Source organism: Peromyscus leucopus, chromosome 4, assembly GCF_004664715.2.
Source record: "Peromyscus leucopus breed LL Stock chromosome 4, UCI_PerLeu_2.1, whole genome shotgun sequence".
Lineage (NCBI taxonomy): Eukaryota > Metazoa > Chordata > Mammalia > Rodentia > Cricetidae > Peromyscus > Peromyscus leucopus.
In genome coordinates, this window is record NC_051066.1 from 14907293 (window position 1) to 14925850 (window position 18558).

The following is an 18558-nucleotide window of genomic DNA, read 5'->3' on the forward strand; positions in this document are numbered from 1 at the left end:
CCTCCTGCCTTAGCTTCCCGAGTGCTGGGATTAGCAGTGAGCATCACCACACACAGCTGAAGGTTCTGTCTGCCTAGCTGGGTCACAGCCCCACGTGCCACACACAACTAGCAGTCTTTTGCACCAGTGTGTTCACAGCTAGTCCCAGGCCTCCTGAGCAGCACACTTGGCCCAGCTTGGCCTTCAGCAAGCTGAGCCGGCCAGCCGTGAATGGAGCTGGTGGCCCTCTGGCAGCTCCTAATTAGACCCTGTCTGGGCTACAGCCCTGGGGACCTACCCTGGGCCCAGGCCTGGGCAGAGCCCACAGGAGTAAGCTTCAATCAGGGAACACGTGCAAACTTTGGCAAAGAGTTTTAATGGCAAAGTTGGCTGCAGCGACAATGCCACGCGGGGTAGGGCCAGAAGCCACAGTGGGCGAGAGGGTCAGCGGGCGACAGGACAGGGCCAGTTCCCTGAAGAAGCGGCGAGCAAGGTCCGGCAGGCAGTAGTGGGCAGGTGGACACTACATGATGGAACAGGCTGACAGTGGGTTCCGCACATGGCAGGTGCATGCAGCCCCACAGTACTGCCGGAAGGTCTGGTAGCAGCTGCCTTCGGACTCACCCCCCCACTGGCCACCGGATGGGGCAGTCAGGGCTTCGGGTGGCAAACGGCTGAGGATGGACGTGTTGACAGCCAGTGCAGCCAGGCCATAGTCAGTGAAGAGCACAGTCTCACGGTGGCAGGTGGGACATGAGATAAACTTGTACTTGGGGCAAGACTCGTAAAGAATCTGCAGGCACTGCTCACACACAGAGTGCAGGCAAGACAGCACACGGGGCCGCCGCTGAGTGACGTTGTATGTGTGCCCACAGGTGGGGCATTCCAGGGGCTCACCTGCTACCACGGGCCCGGATGATGAAGGTGCAGAGGCTGTCGGGCCAGGTCGAATCACATACTGATTTACAATGACCTCATCCACTGGTGCCACCCGGGGGAAGCCCAATTCAGAACTGCCCTTGCGGGGCCGCCTTGGCAAGGGTGGAGTGTGGGGTGCTCCTTCCAAGGTGGGCATGTCCCCCCCACATGCCTGGTTGACAATGATCTCTGTGTCTGAGGGCCAAGCACGCTTGGGTGCCAGCGTGGGAGTGGGCCTGGGTGCAGGTGGGAAGCAGGGGGTGGCCGCCGGGAGCTCAGGGAACTTTTCAGGGTGGACAATCTTCATGGCCTCCATTTTGAGGATGACATGGGGGCCTTTCAGGCAGGACATGAGGAGGCCCGGCCATCCACTGCCCACCTCGGGCCCAGGGTCAGCTGGCATCCGGCCCTCTACCGTCAGACCGGACGTTGGCACAGGTGGGGGTGTCGGGTGGGGCCGTGGGGGAAGAGAAGGGGCTGCATCCTGGTCCTGCCAGGCCTGGTGAGGACCCCGGTTACTCCGTGGACTGCAAGGGGCAGCGGGTGACAGGTTGGGGGGCAGGGCCCCCCCCAGTGGCCACAATGGCTTATCTGGTTCAGTCCGAAGAGGAGGAGGAAGAGGAGGGGGAGGGGGAAGCAGGCGGGGGCAAGGGGGTATGGGAGGCTGTCTTGGGCTGTGGGGCTCACCCAGCGGCTCACCCAGGGTCTCTGTCTGCTGAGGCTGGCAAGGGGGCGTGGAGGGGCCTCCTCCTGCAGCAGAGGTCAGCAGTCCCTGGGCCGGGACATCTGGGCAGGCAGGGGCTAGGTGGGCCCCATGGCTCCAGGACAGGGCGCCCAGGGAAGGCAGCTAGCCTGTTCCCTGGCTGCCGGAGGACCTGGGCTGCAGGCTCCGCGGCAACAGCAATGGAGAGGCCTGCACCAGGCCCGAGCTGCGGGTGAGAGACAGCGTGAGGGCAGCACGGGGGCCCACCTCACTTTCGCCCTCACCCCCACCCTGCACAAAGGACAGGGTGCCCGACCTCTGACCCTGACCTCATCCGTGCGATCCAAGCCTTCACGGAATTCTGAACCCAACCCCCTCCCCAGTATGCCCTCCGAGGCCAGATTCACGGTCCGGAGGACAGACCCTACGAGAGTGGGAGGAATGATGCGTCTGACCCCCGCCCCTCCCCCCCAGCTCACCTGCCCCAGCCTGGCGTTCCCTGGCTGCGCCGCCGCAGCAGCAGAGGTTGTCTCAAAGGCAGGCCCGGATGCGGCGCTCGCACCTTGGCTCTCCGGCTCTAGCGGCTCCGCTAGCTCCCGCGGCTCCAGAGGCGACCTCGGGCGATGGCGGGCGAAGGCGGCACCCAGGGGCGCGAGCGCTGGTGCTGGACGCAAGGCTCGGCGCGGCGGCGGCGGCGGCGGCGACAGCGGCGACGACGGCAGCGGCAGGTGCGTGCGGAGCGTGGCGCGTTCTGCGGCGGAGGCGCGGGGACCGCAGTGCGCGCGGCGCCCGCCCGCGCCCGCAGCGCCACCCCCCGTCTGGGGACCCACGCGGGGTCCACGGGGCGGGGCCAGTCTCCTAGCCGCCCCCTCGATCCACTCCTGGCCTGGCGTCTGCTCCCAGGGTCGACCTCCCAGCTAGCTACAGGCGGATCAGGATCCCCGTGTCGCCAACCTTCCCTTCTTCTTGGCTGACACTCCGAGGGGGCCAAACGCTCGGCTGAATTTTCTAGGGGAAACCTTCACTTTTTACTCCCTCACATATTGAGCCTCACAATGCCCGAGCAGGGAGCAGGGGTCCTAGCGTTCCATCAGTGTCTCGTCTACCTTTCAAGCTCTGAAGGGGCAGGGTCCTTTCACTCCAAACCTCGACACACCCCCTGTGTGAACGCCCGGAGTTTTCCAACTCACTGACATATCCACACTGCACCCAGGACTCATCAACTCAGAGGGCGATATGACAGTAAAAGGGATAAGGGGCTAAGCGGATACCAGAGGAGTGGACGGAGGGGACTGGGGCAGTCGCAAGGAGGCTCAGCCGGGGCACTGACCGGAGGTGGAGGGTTGGAAATGCCTGGACAGGCTGGCAGTGCACGTGTTGGGTGGAGGGCCCACTGAGCGCACTCCCCTGCCTAGGGTGGAGTGGCCCTTTCTTGTATCGCATCAGGTCAGCACGTGCTTCTATGTCTCACAGTTCTGGGCTAAAACTGACCCCACCCAGCAGAGGCCCCATTCCTCCTCCTACCTGGTCCTCTTCTACCTGGACTACACCTTTGCCTCAGGGGAGCCCTCCATGAGGAAAGGACAAAGGACACGCTGGTGACCGGAGTGTCTACGTGTTTTGAGTGCCATTCTCTACTACCTCATGGCCGCCATGCAGCATGGTGGCATACCTGTGACCAACACGGAGTCCTGTGCCTGACTCTGGACAACCCAGATTTTCTTCAGGCCACAGTCCCTCTCTGTAGAATCCAGACGAAGGGAACAGTGGTTCTGGGGAGCCAAAACTGGGCCAGAATTTACAGCTCTATGGAACCAAAGGCGCACATCAGGGCTCCTTCCAGCAAGACCAGGTGAGAGAAGGGGTCAGGTGCGGGGGTGTGGAGGGGAGGCGTCTCGTGGGATCCTGGCATCATGCTGGGGTAACTCAGGTAGCTGTGGCCCGAAAAAGGAATGAGCCCACCCTTTCCGGGAGGGCTCTGCTCACTTACCCACCCACTCCGCCCACGCGCAGAGGCCACCTACGGCCCCACCCTTCGCCCAAGGTCCCGCCCCGTGAAATGAAGCCACGCCCCGTGGCAGAATAAGCGTTCTCGCGGCACCTCCCCCCGCCCCCTCCCAGCCGCCTTTCTGAGCGGAGCGGAGCAAGCTAAGGATCCATCCAAACCGGGTCTTTTGGGAAACCCTGGAGCGCGAAGGCTTCTGGGGAATTAAGTTTCCACTGGGCACCTCGGCCGGATTTACGCATGCTCGCGGCTAGGGGCGGAGTCTACAGGGGCAGTGGGCAAGGTTAAGGGTTCTTCCGTTTTCCACCTCTTAAGCATGTTTCCCCCAGACCCATTTGCTTCTACTTGCTAGGTTGCTCAACCTGCCTGACTGGCTGTAAGCGGGCTACTCAGTCACCCTGGCTTGCAGTCCCTGTCCTACTTGGTCTCTCCTTCCTGGTGTTTTCCGGAATGGGGTCCAAGCCGTCCCACTGTAGAGTAGACCCAGAGGAGCCCACTGGTTGGCCCGTAAACTTGCAACTATTGTTCCCCCCCCCCAGGCCCCTCGCCCCACGGTCGTTCTTCATGTCCCCTATGGGCGAGGAGGTGAAGCTACTAAAGCAGAGGGGTGCCAGGGCCAAGAATGGGTGTGGGGACAGAAAACTTTGGGGAGCTTCACCCCAACTCACAACACAGGGAAACTGCAGGTTTAGAAACAAGCTGAAAATGTCACTTGTGTCTGATGCCCATGTAATTGGAAGATAAGTAAAGTGTATCTACAAAGTTGTGTCAAACTTCTTTTTTTTAATTAGGAAAGTGGACAATCCTGTAAGTAGTCTCAAGCATCCCAGTATCTGCTGGGTATGGGCAGTAGGTGGCAAGGAGGAACTCTGGACAGTAGCTGTAGAGGTGTGAGCAATGGCTGCGTGACCCCAGCCCCAGAATCTGAAGGCCCCAGAATCTGAAGGCCTGCCTCCACTTCCTCTCTGGGGCCATGACCCAAGGAGGTAAAGCATGCTCAGATGAATCGTGATTGAGTCACCCCAGATTGGCAAATGCCCCTTAGAGCTCAAACCTTGGCCTCCACCCATCTGGGAATGAGGGGTGACTGGCTGCTGTGCTCCAGTTGCTAAGGCCTCTTGGGATCTTGAGAACCCCATCTTTGAGCTCCGCCCCAAGGCCCCACCCCTCTCTAGGAGGGAAAAGGCACCTGCTGGTAGCTCTACTCACAGGCACTGGGACCTGGAGCTGGAGGACTAGAAGTGACACTGCTGCTGCTGGCTGCTGGCTGCAGGTGAGTGACCCAATGCCCCAGTGACTGACCTGACTGAGAGGTACCTTCCCAACAGCCCCTGCTCTCCCTTGGACCAACTCACCTGTGTTCCCTAGCCTTTTATCCCAATTCCCAGCTGCATCCAGGAGCATTTCGTGGATACTTGGTGGAGGGTGGCAACCGGGTACTCGGGTCTACCTCCAAGACACGTAGACCTTGCATGTATTCTGATGTCTCCACACCTGCACCCAGTGATACGGCTCTTTACAAGGCAGACTCCTCCTAAATGGGTGTCTTCTTGGGCTACAGGCTCTCAAGCAGCTTTCCTCTCCTCTGAGTCCATACATGTGTCTCTGCTCACCCCTGCAGCTTGGGCCATGGACCCCCATGAGATGGTTGTGAAGAACCCATACGCTCACATCAGCATCCCGCGGGCTCACCTGCGGTCTGACCTGGGGCAGCAGTTAGAGGAGGGTCCCTCTTCATCTTCCGCCTCTGAGAGTCAGCCTCTGCCTTCAGGAACCTGTGCCCCAGAGCCAGCAGGCCTCTTGCAGACTCCTGAAGCCCCAGGGCCCAAGGGTATCAAGGGTACCAAAGGCACCGCTCCTGAGCAGAACCAACAGACCTGGCAGTCACCCTGCAATCCCTACTGCAGTGGGCAGCGTCCATCAGGACTGACCTACGCTGGCCTGCCGCCTGTGGGGCGTGGCGACGACATTGCCCACCACTGCTGCTGCCTGCCTTGCTGCTCCTGCTGCCACTGTCCACGATTCTGCCGTTGTCACAGCTGTTGCTGTGTTGTCTCCTAGCCTGACTATCCAACCTCCGGGGTGGTGGGGCCCAGGCCTCTGCTCAACGCCAAAGTGGTGCTGGACATCAGGAGCGGCCATGGTCATGGGCATCAGCCACTCCTTGCCCTGGACAGGGCAGCCTGTCCACCAGGAAGGCTCAGCGGGTGCCCTCTGGAATACGGTCCCAGCCACTAGCCATGGTGGCAGCAATAGGGACACCCTTCACTTCCTGCGAGACTTTGGCAATAAAGCAGGGTGAGCAGTGTGCCGATGACTCCTTATTTTTTTTTTTTTTACCAGGGTTCCATTTGGGAGAGGGTCCTAGTCTGGGCAACTATTTTTGTCCTCAACATACACAAATACAATCTCCCTAGTAGGCTCCCAGACTCTGTGGGACCTTCCAGAGACTAGAAAGCCACTGCCTCATGACCACCATAATTTAGGGGCCTTGCCGGTCTCAGCCCACCCAGGGGCTTGTAGGTGGTAATATGTCTCCTGCCTGGGGCCAGTTCTCTGTTCTCCCTCAGGCTAAAGCTGAAATCTTAAACAAGGTTAACCCTGAATCACAAGGCAGGAGGGTGCCATACTTGCCACTGTGGGGGGCCCCAAGAAAATACTCCGAGGGAGGATCAGACTGGAGGGCTGTTGGCGGGTGGGGCCGGTGTTAGCAGGTTTCAGGGAGTGGGAGCTCAGGATCCAGGGCCCAGAACCCAGCCCTGCCCAATGTGAGTCACCTCCAAGCCTCAGCCAGAGCGCGTTTCTGGTTTCCCACAAAAGATAATTCCTACAATCCAGAGCTCTGCTGTTTAACCTATTTCGAGTGATGTGTACCAGGCCTTGAAGGGCTGAGGGGAGTGTTCCCTTCTTGTCTGTCCAAGCAGTGTAGGATGCCTGCTGGGGGCCGTGCATGAGATGCCAGGGTAGGGAGTGTGCGGAGGGTCAGCTCTGGGCAGCCAGGTGTTTCCGGGGCAGGGCAGAGCCACGGCACCACGTGAAGAGGGCGGAAGAGCTGGCCTCACAAGACAAACGAGTCCTCCTGAAGTTGGCCCTCCCCTGATGCAGAGATGGGTCATATAAGCGGGCAGGCTAGATGTGTAGTGTGGAGAAGTCTCCAGGTATGGGAGGATGGGTCATGGCCCTGACTCTCATCTCCAAGCTCCTTGTCCCCCCCCCGTTTCAGTGGGGGCCAGCACAGGAACCCGTTTGGCCAGTCTTAAAGGCACACTGCCAAGCAGGTGGGTAAAAGTGAGTCAGGAGGGCTTGCTCCTTGGCTTTCTCCTAGCAACCCTGTGTGCGGTCCTGGGGGCCTGCCAGCCTCTCCCAACACAACCCAGTCTCCCTAGTTCTGTGCTCTCTCCAGGCCTCATCACAGGGAAAACTGGTCCCACCTCCCTGAACTGTCTCCCTGGACTATTGCAAAGACTGAGGGTCAGCTAGGCAGTCAACTGGAAGGTGCTTAGGATGGGCACGGGGCGGGGTGGGGTGGGGAGGGGGAGCTTCTGGGATGATGGTTGGTTGTGTGAGGGAGATCAGCACACATTGTGCCACCTCAGGGCCGACGGGTGGGCGACTGCCTGTGACATTACAGGATAGACCTAGTCTAGATAGGGAGGAAGGTCATCCTGACCACAATTTAACAAGACGATGCACCCTACCATGGAGCTGGTAGGGGGTGGGGGCAGGTCCCCTGGGAGGTGGCATGGGCAGGGCCTGAAGGGTGGGCGTCCCTCAGGCCAAAGCAGGAAAACATGACAATCAGATGAGAGGGTGAGGGCTTGATGGCATGAGAGAGCGGGAAGGTACAAAGGCTGAGGACTTCTAGGGTGGAGAAGACGAAGAAGCCGGGTCTCCAGGAGTTACGGGGTGGGTGGGGGGAGTGGTCTGAGCAGCATCCGTTCTGCAGGGGGCTGGCTCACCTTATCTCCGGCCCAGTGGGTGGTGCCTCAGATCCTGTTGCAGGCGCTTTGTGGCTGAAAGGGGAGCCCCACTCTCATTTGATGCAGCCACCACCTGCCTCCTGCCGTCCTGCCCGCGTGGTCAGTAATGCGAGCCCAAGGAAGGAGCCATGAGGTGTCCCGGGTCCCCACCCCCTTCTCCCGAAATCCTCTAGCTGGGAATATCTTTCTGGTGGAGTGGATGCAGCAGGTAAGAGAAGCCTAGGGTTCAGGAAGGGGTGGGGGGCAAGCAGGAGGGGCCAGGGAAGGGTCTCTACAGGGGGATAGGGCGCTGTTTCAGCCAATGGCCACAGAGACAAGAGATATGCCCAGACTTGGTGTGCCCAAGGCCACCATCTTCCCGCCAGGTGTGCAGACACTTACCGTCTGTCCCATAGCCCTGTCTTCTGTCTTCTGGGGGACAGCATGGACCAAAACATCCCATAGATGGGCAGAGGTGGACTGTGCCTTGTGCTGTTGCCCTGTTGGTCCCTTCATACTTTCCCTAGGATGCTGCAGCCTGAAGGCCCTGAAGCCTTGGAGGAAGGGGCAGCCCTGACAGCCCCACGGAATGACTGCGTCATCTGCTACTCTGCCTATGACCTGTCAGTACACTTGCCTCGCCGCCTCTACTGTGGCCACACCTTCTGCCAAGCATGCATGCGGCGGCTGGACACCCCAGCCCATGAACAACACTGGATCCCCTGCCCACAGTGCCGTCAAAGTACCCCTATGCCCCGAGGAGGGGTGACCATGTTGGACCTGGACCTAGCTGCCTTTTTGGCAGTCAAAGCTGAACGGGAACCATCAAGAATAGAACCCAGGTCCTCTGTCCCCCTCAAAGTCAGCGCTACCATCACTCAGCAGCCAGCCGAACTCTACCCCGCCTTGCGCCCCCAACCCCACTTTCCTCAGCCTGGATGCTGTTGCTGTGGCTGGGGAAGACTGTGCTGGTATCCCCCCGGGAACGCTGAGGTCTAAATTCCGGCTATCTCCACCTGCACAAAGGAAATTGTGCTAACAGCTTGCCTGCCTTGGAGCCACTGATCATACACAGTGCAAACAGAACAGTTTGCTAGCAGGGCATCCTTCTTACAGTCCTGCGTGACCCAGCATAGTGGTATCACCCTGACCAGGGACATCTCAGGCTATAGCCTAAGGTCAGAGTCAATGGCCATAATGCCACAGTAGGCCGGTGACTTCCCATTATACTTGTCTAGATTCCCATACCCCAAACTGGCCTGACTTTGTTTGGCCAGCCAACATTCTGCTGTCTACGTCACCTGTAAACCCAGGACTTAGCATAGAGAATGGCTCCTAAGAGTCCGTGGGACTGAGTGCAGGGGCCTGGACAGGGTCAGGCTATGGCTGTACGTGAGTGGCTGGCCTCAGAGCAGGTCTTCCTCTCTGTAAGCATCCAGAGGTATGAGCCAGGAGGCAGGCTACCTCCTGGAGTCTTATGTATTTCATCTATTCCACAGTGGCCACTGAGCTCCTACCATGAGCCAGATACTGTTCCGAGACGGTCTGCTGCAACATAAAGCTACCTCTTTGACAGGCATCAAAGGGTGCCATAGAGAGCCAGCTCTGACAAGGGTCTCGCCTGAGGTCTCACAGCTCATTATCTTAATTCAAGACTCCCAGCCTCCTTCCACCTCTGGTGACCCTAACACAGACCTTCTGTAGGTGCTCTAGGTTACAAATTACTGACAAACCCCAGGCCAAAGCTGTAAACCTCCATCCCTCTAGGAAGGAGCTGTATTCAGGAGCCCCTGGGAGGGGCCTCCTGGGCAGTGGTTGTAGGATGGGGAGGAAAGAGAATTTGCTGAATAGACATTGGGAAGACTCCTTCACTGGGCAAAGTCCCTCAAGCACCCAGGGACAGAGCTGGGCAGTGAGCAGAGCAGGGTGCTGGAGCTTGCAGGGCCCCTAGGGAAATAGCTTGCAGGGGAGGGCCTAGTCCCCATCCCAGGGGCTGGAAGGGAGCTGACCCATCAGAGAGCACATTTCACAGGCACGTGGGCGCAGACAGCCCTCATCTGGGAAAAGACACTCAGATAGGGTTCAGGCAATGAGCACTGTGGGATGGGGAAGGCTCAGCCCTCCCCCTCCCTCTGCAGACAGAGACTCTGAGTCCTGGCCCGCCTCCACAGAAAGGCCTTCAGGATCTAGCCCTACCCTTAGACTCAGATTTGAATCTGCTGACCCGAGAGCCTGGGTATCTTCCCAGGCCACCTGAGGAAATCCATCTTCCACACCCACCTGGTGCAAAGGGCTTCTCTCTCATCTCTGTCAGGTGCATGGATGAGCACGATAAGGTTTGCAGGGTTCAGAGGAACACAGGAAGAGGAGGGCAACGTTCTCCTGGGGTCCCTAGGCTGCCCCAGCCAGAATGAGAGCGTCTCATCGCCTGGGTGGTGTAGAGTGTCCATTAAATGTATCCGGTGCCTACTGGTGGCTCCAGTGTCTACCTCTGTTATGCTCCTGGCCAGATGTTGCCCATCCCTAGAAGAAGTTCCACCCCGAGAGAGTTGAGCTGGGGGCTCAGAACTCCTAGTCCCAGGGTGACAAGGGCCTGAATAAGGCCTCGAGGCCAGGCAGGGTCTCCCCTTGGGGGCCCCAGCTCCTGGGTAAACATTAATGGGGCTCCACACACAGCAGGTCATGTGCGCGCTGGGCAGATCTTTGACCTGAAGCTAGTCCTGCTGTGCCTCCTCCCTGCTGGTGCCCCCTCACCACACGTGCAGGTAGGAGCTCCCAGAACTAGAGCAAGCTAAGGGACACTGGACCAGAGCGGAGTGACCACCAGGTCCAGGGGAGGGGCACCACTCTGAACCCCAGGACCTAAGAGCAAGTGAGAAGAGCCTAATGGCAGGCCAGAGGGAGGGGACACAAAGGGCCCCTGGGCCTGAGCCCAAGCACTGGGGAAGGGGTCAGGGTAGACTAGGATTCAAAGAGTTCCAGACCCCGAGGCCCACCGGGTCAGTGCTGCCAGAAGGGACCTGATGTAGGCAGGGGGCTCCCAAGTCCTGCTTCTAAGTTGGGGGTGGGGTGGGGTGGGGCTCTTATCAAGCGAAGACGTCACTTGTTTGGTATCAAATACCAAAGTCTAAGCTGGGACCATCTGCGGTGTCCTCATTGACACTTGATAGGAGAAATCCCAGGGTTCTCTAGCTACCGGTGACTTCCAGCCAGCGCCCCAGAACCCTGTACCCTCAGTCAGCTGTCAAACCTTCCTCTAGCCAAGACCAGTAAGGGAGCGGAGATCCAGTGGCCCCCCTGTCTCCTGCCCCCTGAAACTAGACTGGGCTCGCCTGACAACCACCTGAGGTCACTGCAGCCATCTGTCCGTGGTCAGAGCCACCAAGACCTGCAAGGTGTGGGGCTACGGCTGAAGTCCAGGTCATGGGCCTGACTTTAGACGGCTTGGTGGGGTAGAGGCCGAGCAGGAAGAACGACCGACCCTTACCTGCCTTGCCCTCAGCAGATCTAGGATTGGGCCTGGGTCTCTCTCTGCTTGAAATCCATGCCGAATTCCCTCGCTGGTGGCCAGTTCCCCAACCCTACCCTGGATGCGATTGACCTGGTGGACCGGAATCTGAGAGATGCAGGTATCAGGCACCCTAGGGCTCCTACTTCTGGACAGCTACGCTAGGCAAAACGAGGTTTCTCTCTCTAGCTGCCCTCTTGAAGAGTTCTGGGGTTTCCTCACACCTCTGGCCTGAGCCAGACTCACCCTAGCTCTTTCCCTTCCTGCTTCTGCGCCTCACCCATAGCCCCTTGTGCCCCAGCCTCTTCCACCTCTGGTTTCCTTTTGTCCATCTCCCTGGGAGTTCGACAAACAGCCCTCCTTGACTTGACCCCTGCAGGGACCTCCAGTTCTATCCCAGGCTCCGAGGAGGGAGGCACAGACCCCCAGGCCTTCCCTCAGCTGAAGAACACTGGCCAACTGAAAGGTAGGTCTGGGTGTAATGAGACTGTGTGCAGGCAGGCCCCTGGCTTCCCATTTCTTAGCAGAGTATAAGCTGGGACTTAGAACACATCTCAAAGAAATTCACATTAATCTGCTTGAGACGGAGGGAAAACTCCCTTTCCAGCCTCTTCTTTTCCTTTTACTCCCGCTGATGGCTCCAGTTCTGGGACTCCCCCTCCAAGGTCATGGGTTTAGCTGTATGGCCAAGGATCAAGGGAGAGCCAATGAGGGGGTATAGACTCTGCTCTGGGGAACACAAAAGGAGTCCATGGATTCCTACCCAATGGGACAGAAGGGAGATCCTGTGCTATTCACGAGAGGTGACAGGAAACACACTCCCTGTTTTCAAGGAGGAGCAAAGTGTGTGTGTGTGTGTGTGTGTGTGTGTGTGTGTGTGTGTGTGTGTGTGTGTGTGTTGCTACTGCTGGGCAGTAGCCAGCTGGTCAAATATAGTCCTACCTGGTGTCCCTAGAGGTCAGCATGGCCAGCAGGCTTCGCCAAGTGGTCATCAACTTCCTTAAGGCATGTGGACTCCTGGGAAGTCTCTACTTCTTCATCTGCTCCCTGGACATCCTCAGCTCTGCCTTCCAGCTGCTAGGCAGTGAGTGACCAGGTGGGAGGCCAGGGTGGGGTGGGGAAGTGAGCTCTCTACAGCCTCGCTGCATCTCTCTGTGGGGAACAGGCAAAATGGCTGGAGACATTTTCAAGGACAATGTGGTGCTGTCCAACCCTGTGGCTGGCTTGGTCATTGGTGTGCTGGTCACAGTCCTTGTCCAGAGCTCCAGCACATCTTCCTCTATCGTGGTCAGCATGGTGGCCTCTAAGTGTGAGTGCGCCTCTCCTTCCCAGGGCAGTGGTGGGTGGGTTGGTGAACAGGCAGGGCTGCTGAAATGGCACCCCTACAGTGCTGACTGTCCAGGTATCTGTGCCTATCATCATGGGCGTCAACGTGGGCACTTCCATCACCAGCACCCTGGTCTCAATGGCGCAGTCAGGGGACCGGGATGAGTTCCAGAGGTGAGTCAGGGCTGAAGGGCCAGGCTGGGTCTACCTTGGCCTCAGTAGAGGCCACTCAGACAGACAGCCTGCCCTGTGTGACTGACTGCAGGGCCTTCAGCGGCTCGGCTGTGCATGGCATCTTCAACTGGCTCACAGTGTTGGTATTGCTGCCGCTGGAGAGCGCCACGGCAGCATTAGAGAGGCTGAGTGAACTGGCCCTGGGCGCTGCTAGCCTGCAGCCAGGGGGGCAGGCCCCCGACATCCTCAAGGCACTGACGCAGCCTTTCACACACCTCATCATCCAGGTGAGGACAGATGTGCCATAGGAAGGTGCCTGTGCCTGGCTGATGAGGAACAGGAGGCAGAAGCCCTGTCCTGGATGGCGACAGAAGAGGGTTTAGGCTTGTAGTAGGCTGAGGGATGGGAGTACCAGACACATAATCATGCCCCCTCTGTCTCCCAGCTGGATAGCAGTGTGATTACCGGCAGCGCCACCAGCAACACCACTAACAGCAGCCTCATTAAGCAATGGTGTGGCGTCAAAGGGGAGACGGTGAGGTGCCTCTGACCCCATCCCTCATTTCACCTCTGACCTGCTGAATCATCCCGCCCACTTGATCTTGAGCCTTTTACCCTCTGTCTGCCTGCCTGCTGTGAGCCCGGCCTGAGTCCTCCCTGTCCCTCAGTCCCAGGAGAGCCATGAGGAATGCAGCATCTTCAACCCCTGCACGGAGATGAACGGTACAGCATCTCCAGAGGAGAACAGAGTGCCTTGTGAGTACCTGCACCAGTCCAACCCCCTACCCTGCTTCCTGCTCCGACCTCCTACTCAACTCCCTGCCCTGCCACAGGCCGGCACCTGTTTGTGGGCACAGGGCTCACGGATCTGGCTGTGGGCTTCATCCTGCTGGCGGGCTCTCTGCTGGTGCTCTGTACCTGCCTGGTCCTCATCGTTAAGCTGCTCAACTCTGTGCTGCAGGGCCGCATTGCACAGGCCGTGAGAACTGTCATCAATGCAGGTGGGTGTGCGGAGGCCCTGGACCTGGGATGGAGGAGAAGGCAGGAGGTTAAAAATGACCCCCTGCCTTCCACCCTACACACCTGCAGATTTCCCCTTCCCCTTTGGCTGGCTCAGTGGCTACTTGGCCATCCTTGTCGGTGCAGGCCTAACCTTCCTGCTTCAGAGCAGTAGTGTATTCACAGCAGCTATTGTGCCTCTCATGGGTAAGCCAAAGTGGGCAGTGGGCTTGGGATTGGGGGAGCTGGGCTGGACCCCTTGGTGACCCTTCATTCCTCCAGGGGTTGGGGTGATCAACCTGGAACGGGCCTATCCCCTCTTCCTGGGCTCCAACATTGGCACCACCACCACAGCCCTGCTGGCTGCCTTGGCCAGCCCTCCGGACACGTTGCTCATTGCAGTCCAGGTACTGCCCTCAACTAGTTCCCTGTTCCCAGCACAGCCAAGGCTGGGTGCAGCCCCAGCTCTTCTTGGGCTCCTCAGACTCCAACCACGGGCCTGCAGCCCCAGATCCAGGGGGACATTGCAGGCATCTCACAGCCCTAGCCTCAGTTCTTCCTTTCCAGGATTCCTTTCTTTTGTTTTTTGTTTTTTCAAGACAGGTAGGGTTATTTTGGTTGTTGTTTGTTTTGTGTGTGTGTGTGTGTGTGTGTGTGTGTGTGTGTGTGTGTGTGTAGCCCTAGCTGCCCTGGAACTATCTCTGTAGACCAGGCTGGCCTCACACTCAGAGATCTATCTACCTCTGCCTCCTGAGTGCTGGGGTTAAAGGCGTGCCCCACCGCCGCCTGTCAAATGGCGTGGTTTCTAAAGAGCCCAGGTGGCCCATGTCATCTGGTCCAATCTCCTCACCCCTTCTTGCCCTTCCTGCCTACCAGGTTGCTCTCATCCACTTCTTCTTCAACCTGGCTGGCATACTGCTGTGGTACCTGGTGCCTGTCCTGAGACTACCCATTCCACTGGCCAAGCGCTTTGGGGACCTGACTGCCCAGTACCGCTGGGTAGCCATCGTCTACCTGTTATTCACCTTCCTGCTGCTGCCCCTGGCAGCCTTTGGACTTTCCCTGGCAGGGGGCTCAGTGTTGGCTGCAGTGGGTGGTCCTTTGGTGGGGCTGGTGCTCCTTATCATCCTGATTAATGTCCTGCAAAGACACCGGCCCTCCTGGCTGCCACACTGTCTTCGATCCTGGGCCTGGCTGCCTCTCTGGCTCCATTCTCTGGAGCCCTGGGACCGCCTGGTGACTGGTTGCTGTCCCTGCAGAGCTTGCAGCAACTCCAATATGACCAGCAAAGTGGCTAACTGCTACGAGAACCCAGAGGTCATAGCTTCCCAGCAGCTGTGAAAAGTGGGTGCCATAGTCCATATACTTAGCTCCACCAGCTTCAGGGCACTGTAGGCTGAAACGACTGCCTGCCAGTCTTCCCTGGGGTGGAGGGGAGAGGCTCCACATGGACTTCCTAGACTATTGCATGCCCTTCTTTGCAAATAAAGGATGCTATTATCAAGGAGTGTTGATCTTCTCTCCCAGATAAGGCCGCCCTAGGAGGCACCTATCCTAACACTGAGTGGAGGTGGACAAGCAGCGCCATGCTGCCCCTAGCGGAGACTTGGTATTAGGGTTCCACCTAGGCCATGGCCGGTTTATTTCTGTGGTGGTTGGTGACAGCCGGTTCCTTCGGGCTGGGGACTGTCTGGGAAGGCTGGGTAGGGCAGAGAGCCCAGGTTCCCATTGAGAGGAGGACCTGAGATCCGGCAGGCGATGCGTGTGAGAGACCTGCAGTAGAGTATATGACTGTTACCGAGTTCTTCAAGAGGCTAGGTTTGCATCTGGCCGGCAAGCTCGGTCAGGCGTGGTCTCCCTAGCCGCCAGAGGGCACCCTTCCTCCTGCCGGGCTCCTAAACAGCACCCTGCCTCCTCCGCTACCTTGGTGCCCAGACTTGTCCAGGAAGCCAGCTAGGACTTGCCCATCTAGGTGAAAGGCTATAAGGGCTAGACACCATTTTCTCTGCCTGAGTGCCTAAAGAAAGGCTCTGGGAAAGGATGGGCCCTGGTGGGAGCTCCTGCCCTCCTCCGTGCCTCCCGCCGGCGGTCTGGTTTTCAAACAGGAAGGCTTGTCCTACAGCCAAAAGGTAACTGGACACCAGAGAAGAGGCAGAGGCCTCTCACCACTTCCTACGGCTTAAGGCTGCTCACAACCGTATCCCTACCCCTCCCACACCACCAAAAGGCCACCCAAAACTCAGGCACATTATATCAATCAGACCCATAGAAGAGCTGATCCTGGACTGGACAGGGATACCTTTTGATCTGTCCATTACAGCTTTTTTTTTTTTTTTGGTCTTTCGAGACAAGGTTTCTCTGTGTAGTTTTGGAGCCTTTCCTGGATCTTGCTCTGTAGACCAGGCTGGCCTCGAACTCACAAAGTTTCGCCTGCCTCTGCCTCCCAAGTGCTGGGATTAAAGGTGTGTACCACCACCGCCCAGCCCATTACAGCTTTTAAGTGTGTCCAGCCTTTGACATTGAGACACGATATTGTCATCTACAAAGCTCATGATTCAGAGCTGTGAGGGAATTTCAACAAAACCCTCCATGTTTTACATAAGCCTGACAGTTTGAGGTGTTTCATTTATAACTACCTTTGCCCACATGTGGCTCAGGGCATGTCCATGTGAATTTTCTTGGCTTCAAAACTTTCCCAGCACCTCTCCCCTCCTCCAGATTTGTCTAGCCAGACACTGTGGTCAACAGGTGTGGCCTTTAGGGAGATGAAACCTGGAGAGCCCCTAGGTCCTATCCCTGTTTTTTTCTTTTCTTTTTTTAAAAACATTTATGTAGATTTATGTATTTTATGTGTGTGAGTGTTTTTGTTGTTGTTTTGGGGTTTTTTGGCTGTATGTATATGTATGTGCACCACTTGTATGTGGTGCCATTGGAGGTCAGAAGGTGTCAGATCACCTGGAAAGATGGTTGTAGCACGAATCTTAATAGGTCGTATTAATAAAATCAAACCTGAAAAAAAAATCAAATCCGAAGCTAGAAATTGGGGTGAATGCTGGAAGATCAGAGAAGCAGAACAAGCCACAACTTCCTCACCTTGCCAATTCCTCACCTGATCCTGTTTCCTCAGACTGGAAGCCTCTGAGGCCTCATCCAAATGGATCTCAGCTGAACTGTTGCTCAAAAGCCTGAAAGCTTAACCAGGCTCTAGTTCCTGGTCCTCACGCCTTATATACCTTTCTGCTTCCTGCCATCACTTCCTGGGATTAAAGGCTCTTGTTACCACGCCTGGCTGTTTCCAGTGTGGCTTTGAACTCGCAGAGATCCGGATGGATCTATGCCTTGGGAATGCTAGGATTAAAGGTGTGTGTGCCACCATTTTCTGGCCTCTGTATCTAGTGACTATTCTGTCCTCTGACCCCAGATAAGTTTATTAGGGTGCACAATATTTTGGGGAACACAATATCACCACAGATGGTTGTGAGCCACCATGTAGGCATTGAGATACAAACTTGAGCCCTCTGTAAGAGCATCAAGTGCTCTTAAGTGCTGAGCCATCTGTCCAGCACGCTTTGTATTTTCTGATTCCCTTCGATCCTCCACACATACCTTGTGGGTGTCTCTGTGGTCCTTTCTGTCTATGTTTAGAACATCCCAGGCCCTCTTGACCCATAGCCTCTAATGTCACCCAAGTTCTGTGCCATCCCCTCCCTACCCTAGATCCTAGGCTTCCTAGGCCTGGAATTCACTCTGTCTACCAGAGAATTGACTGCCTGCTCTGGGAGCCAAGGACTTGCAGAGATGAACTCGAGCAGACAGAGCAAGGTCTGTACACTGCAGCCTTAGTTCACCCACTCTTGTGATTGATTGCAGAGTGCTTTTACACAGCCTCACGGTGTTCTCTGATGTTCCAGAGGCGGGGCTGAGCCCGACTGCTTCCCTGGAAGCCCCACTGAGGGAGTCAGTGAGGCCTAGTCCACCTTGGCACCTCTCCTTCCGGGGTGAGGGAAGGCCTTCCACAAAAGCTGACCACAGGGTCCTTTAAGGCCGCAAAGACTGTCTGCCTGCCGCTCCTGCCTGGCAGTAACGTACCCTCCCACTGGGACCATGGCCACCAGTAAACAGAGCCTTCCTTGTGCAGCCTCCAACAGCTGCAGGCTGGGGAGGGAGGGCGGGCACCCAATGCTCCCACAGCCCATTCTGCCTCACTTCCCTGCTCTTCTGGCTGGCTCTGTGCACATGCCCTCGGGCTATAGGCTCCAGGCCTTCTTGGGTCTTCTTTCTCACTACTAGCACAGGGGTATTCTTGGTTCCTGGTGAAGATCTACAGCGTCTTCCCTTACTGGCTGTGGGCAGCCACTGTCCTTGGTGGGCTTATGCTCAAGAGCCACGGTTATGCTATGTTATTCATACCTATTGCCCAGCTTGAGACCCAAACATCTCAAAGAGAAGCTCTTGGTGTTAAAGCTTAGAACTTCTGCTTCCTTCATGGATATGAATGTGTTGGCGTTGAGATTCAAGCTACTCTGTGAGGATGAGTCAACTCAGAAGATAATCTGGGCACTGAGATAACTCTCAGCATGCCCAAAAGTGACCTGGTGCACCTCACACACATCTAGCCCTCCTGATATATGGGTCCTCTAAGTGTGGTCAACAGAACCCATGTTCTGCTTTCTGAACTACCCTTTTAGGGAAGGGGGCAGGACAGTCAGATCTTGCTGGAGACTAGCACATTGGTTAGGATGGTAAACATGAACAATAAGACTCTATCCAACAGAATGCTGCTGCTTAGGATATAGGATTCTGCTTGTCCTGATGGCTTTTCCCTATGACATTGGATACCACAACCAATAGGGATTGCCTAACACACTTAGATTTGAAGGTAATTCATACCAAAAGCTAGACCCACAGATGCCTGGTGGCTGGACTCGAACAGATCCCATAGTGTAATATTCCTTAAAAAAAGAAAAGAATTACAAAGCCAGGCATG

The 18558-nt window shown here is 57.0% G+C and overlaps 4 protein-coding genes across 7 annotated transcripts; 3 read left to right on the plus strand and 1 right to left on the minus strand.

Moving 5' to 3' along the window:
• Positions 1 to 336: 336 nt before the first annotated feature.
• Rnf208 (ring finger protein 208) lies at positions 337 to 1822 on the minus strand. The gene has a single exon (XM_028868725.2). The coding sequence runs from the start codon at positions 1298 to 1300 to the stop codon at positions 503 to 505; it is 798 nt and encodes a 265-aa protein (XP_028724558.1). The 5' UTR covers positions 1301 to 1822; the 3' UTR covers positions 337 to 502.
• A 590-nt stretch (positions 1823 to 2412) lies between these two features.
• On the plus strand, positions 2413 to 5913 carry Cysrt1 (cysteine rich tail 1). 2 transcript variants are annotated; one of them, XM_028868721.2, is made up of 3 exons: positions 2413 to 3452; positions 4397 to 4878; positions 5227 to 5913. In XM_028868721.2, exon 3 carries the CDS (start codon positions 5235 to 5237, stop codon positions 5664 to 5666), a length of 432 nt encoding a protein of 143 aa, XP_028724554.1. In that variant the 5' UTR covers positions 2413 to 3452; positions 4397 to 4878; positions 5227 to 5234; the 3' UTR covers positions 5667 to 5913. The 2 variants fall into 2 exon arrangements, with proteins under 2 accessions (XP_028724554.1, XP_028724553.1); XM_028868720.2 differs by having other exon boundaries at positions 2413 to 4878.
• A 1628-nt stretch (positions 5914 to 7541) lies between these two features.
• On the plus strand, positions 7542 to 10088 carry Rnf224 (ring finger protein 224). Its single transcript, XM_028868865.2, has 2 exons — positions 7542 to 7793; positions 8092 to 10088. The coding sequence occupies exon 2, from the start codon at positions 8093 to 8095 to the stop codon at positions 8561 to 8563; it is 471 nt and encodes a 156-aa protein (XP_028724698.1). The 5' UTR covers positions 7542 to 7793; position 8092; the 3' UTR covers positions 8564 to 10088.
• Positions 10089 to 10268: 180 nt separating this feature from the next.
• Slc34a3 (solute carrier family 34 member 3) lies at positions 10269 to 15075 on the plus strand. Of its 3 annotated transcripts, none has more exons than XM_037204702.1 (13): positions 10269 to 10329; positions 11070 to 11193; positions 11452 to 11538; positions 12028 to 12156; positions 12238 to 12381; positions 12461 to 12572; positions 12664 to 12859; positions 13018 to 13107; positions 13241 to 13328; positions 13406 to 13573; positions 13662 to 13778; positions 13854 to 13978; positions 14448 to 15075. In XM_037204702.1, exons 2-13 carry the CDS (start codon positions 11109 to 11111, stop codon positions 14910 to 14912), a joined length of 1806 nt encoding a protein of 601 aa, XP_037060597.1. In that variant the 5' UTR covers positions 10269 to 10329; positions 11070 to 11108; the 3' UTR covers positions 14913 to 15075. The 3 variants fall into 3 exon arrangements, with proteins under 3 accessions (XP_037060597.1, XP_028724697.1, XP_037060598.1); XM_028868864.2 differs by lacking the exon at positions 10269 to 10329 and adding an exon at positions 10650 to 10959; XM_037204703.1 differs by lacking the exon at positions 10269 to 10329 and having other exon boundaries at positions 10650 to 11193.
• Positions 15076 to 18558: the final 3483 nt, after the last annotated feature.

Coding starts and splice junctions, on each gene's coding strand:
- Rnf208 (XM_028868725.2), bottom strand. CDS start 1,300: ATGCCAGCTGACCCTGGGCCCGAGGTGGGCAGTGGATGGCCGGGCCTC.
- Cysrt1 (XM_028868720.2), top strand. CDS start 5,235: ATGGACCCCCATGAGATGGTTGTGAAGAACCCATACGCTCACATCAGC.
- Rnf224 (XM_028868865.2), top strand. CDS start 8,093: ATGCTGCAGCCTGAAGGCCCTGAAGCCTTGGAGGAAGGGGCAGCCCTG.
- Slc34a3 (XM_037204702.1), top strand. CDS start 11,109: ATGCCGAATTCCCTCGCTGGTGGCCAGTTCCCCAACCCTACCCTGGAT. Junction 12,382..12,460: donor CAGCATGGTGGCCTCTAAGT/GTGAGTGCGCCT, acceptor GCACCCCTACAG/TGCTGACTGTCCAGGTATCT. Junction 13,574..13,661: donor GAGAACTGTCATCAATGCAG/GTGGGTGTGCGG, acceptor ACACACCTGCAG/ATTTCCCCTTCCCCTTTGGC.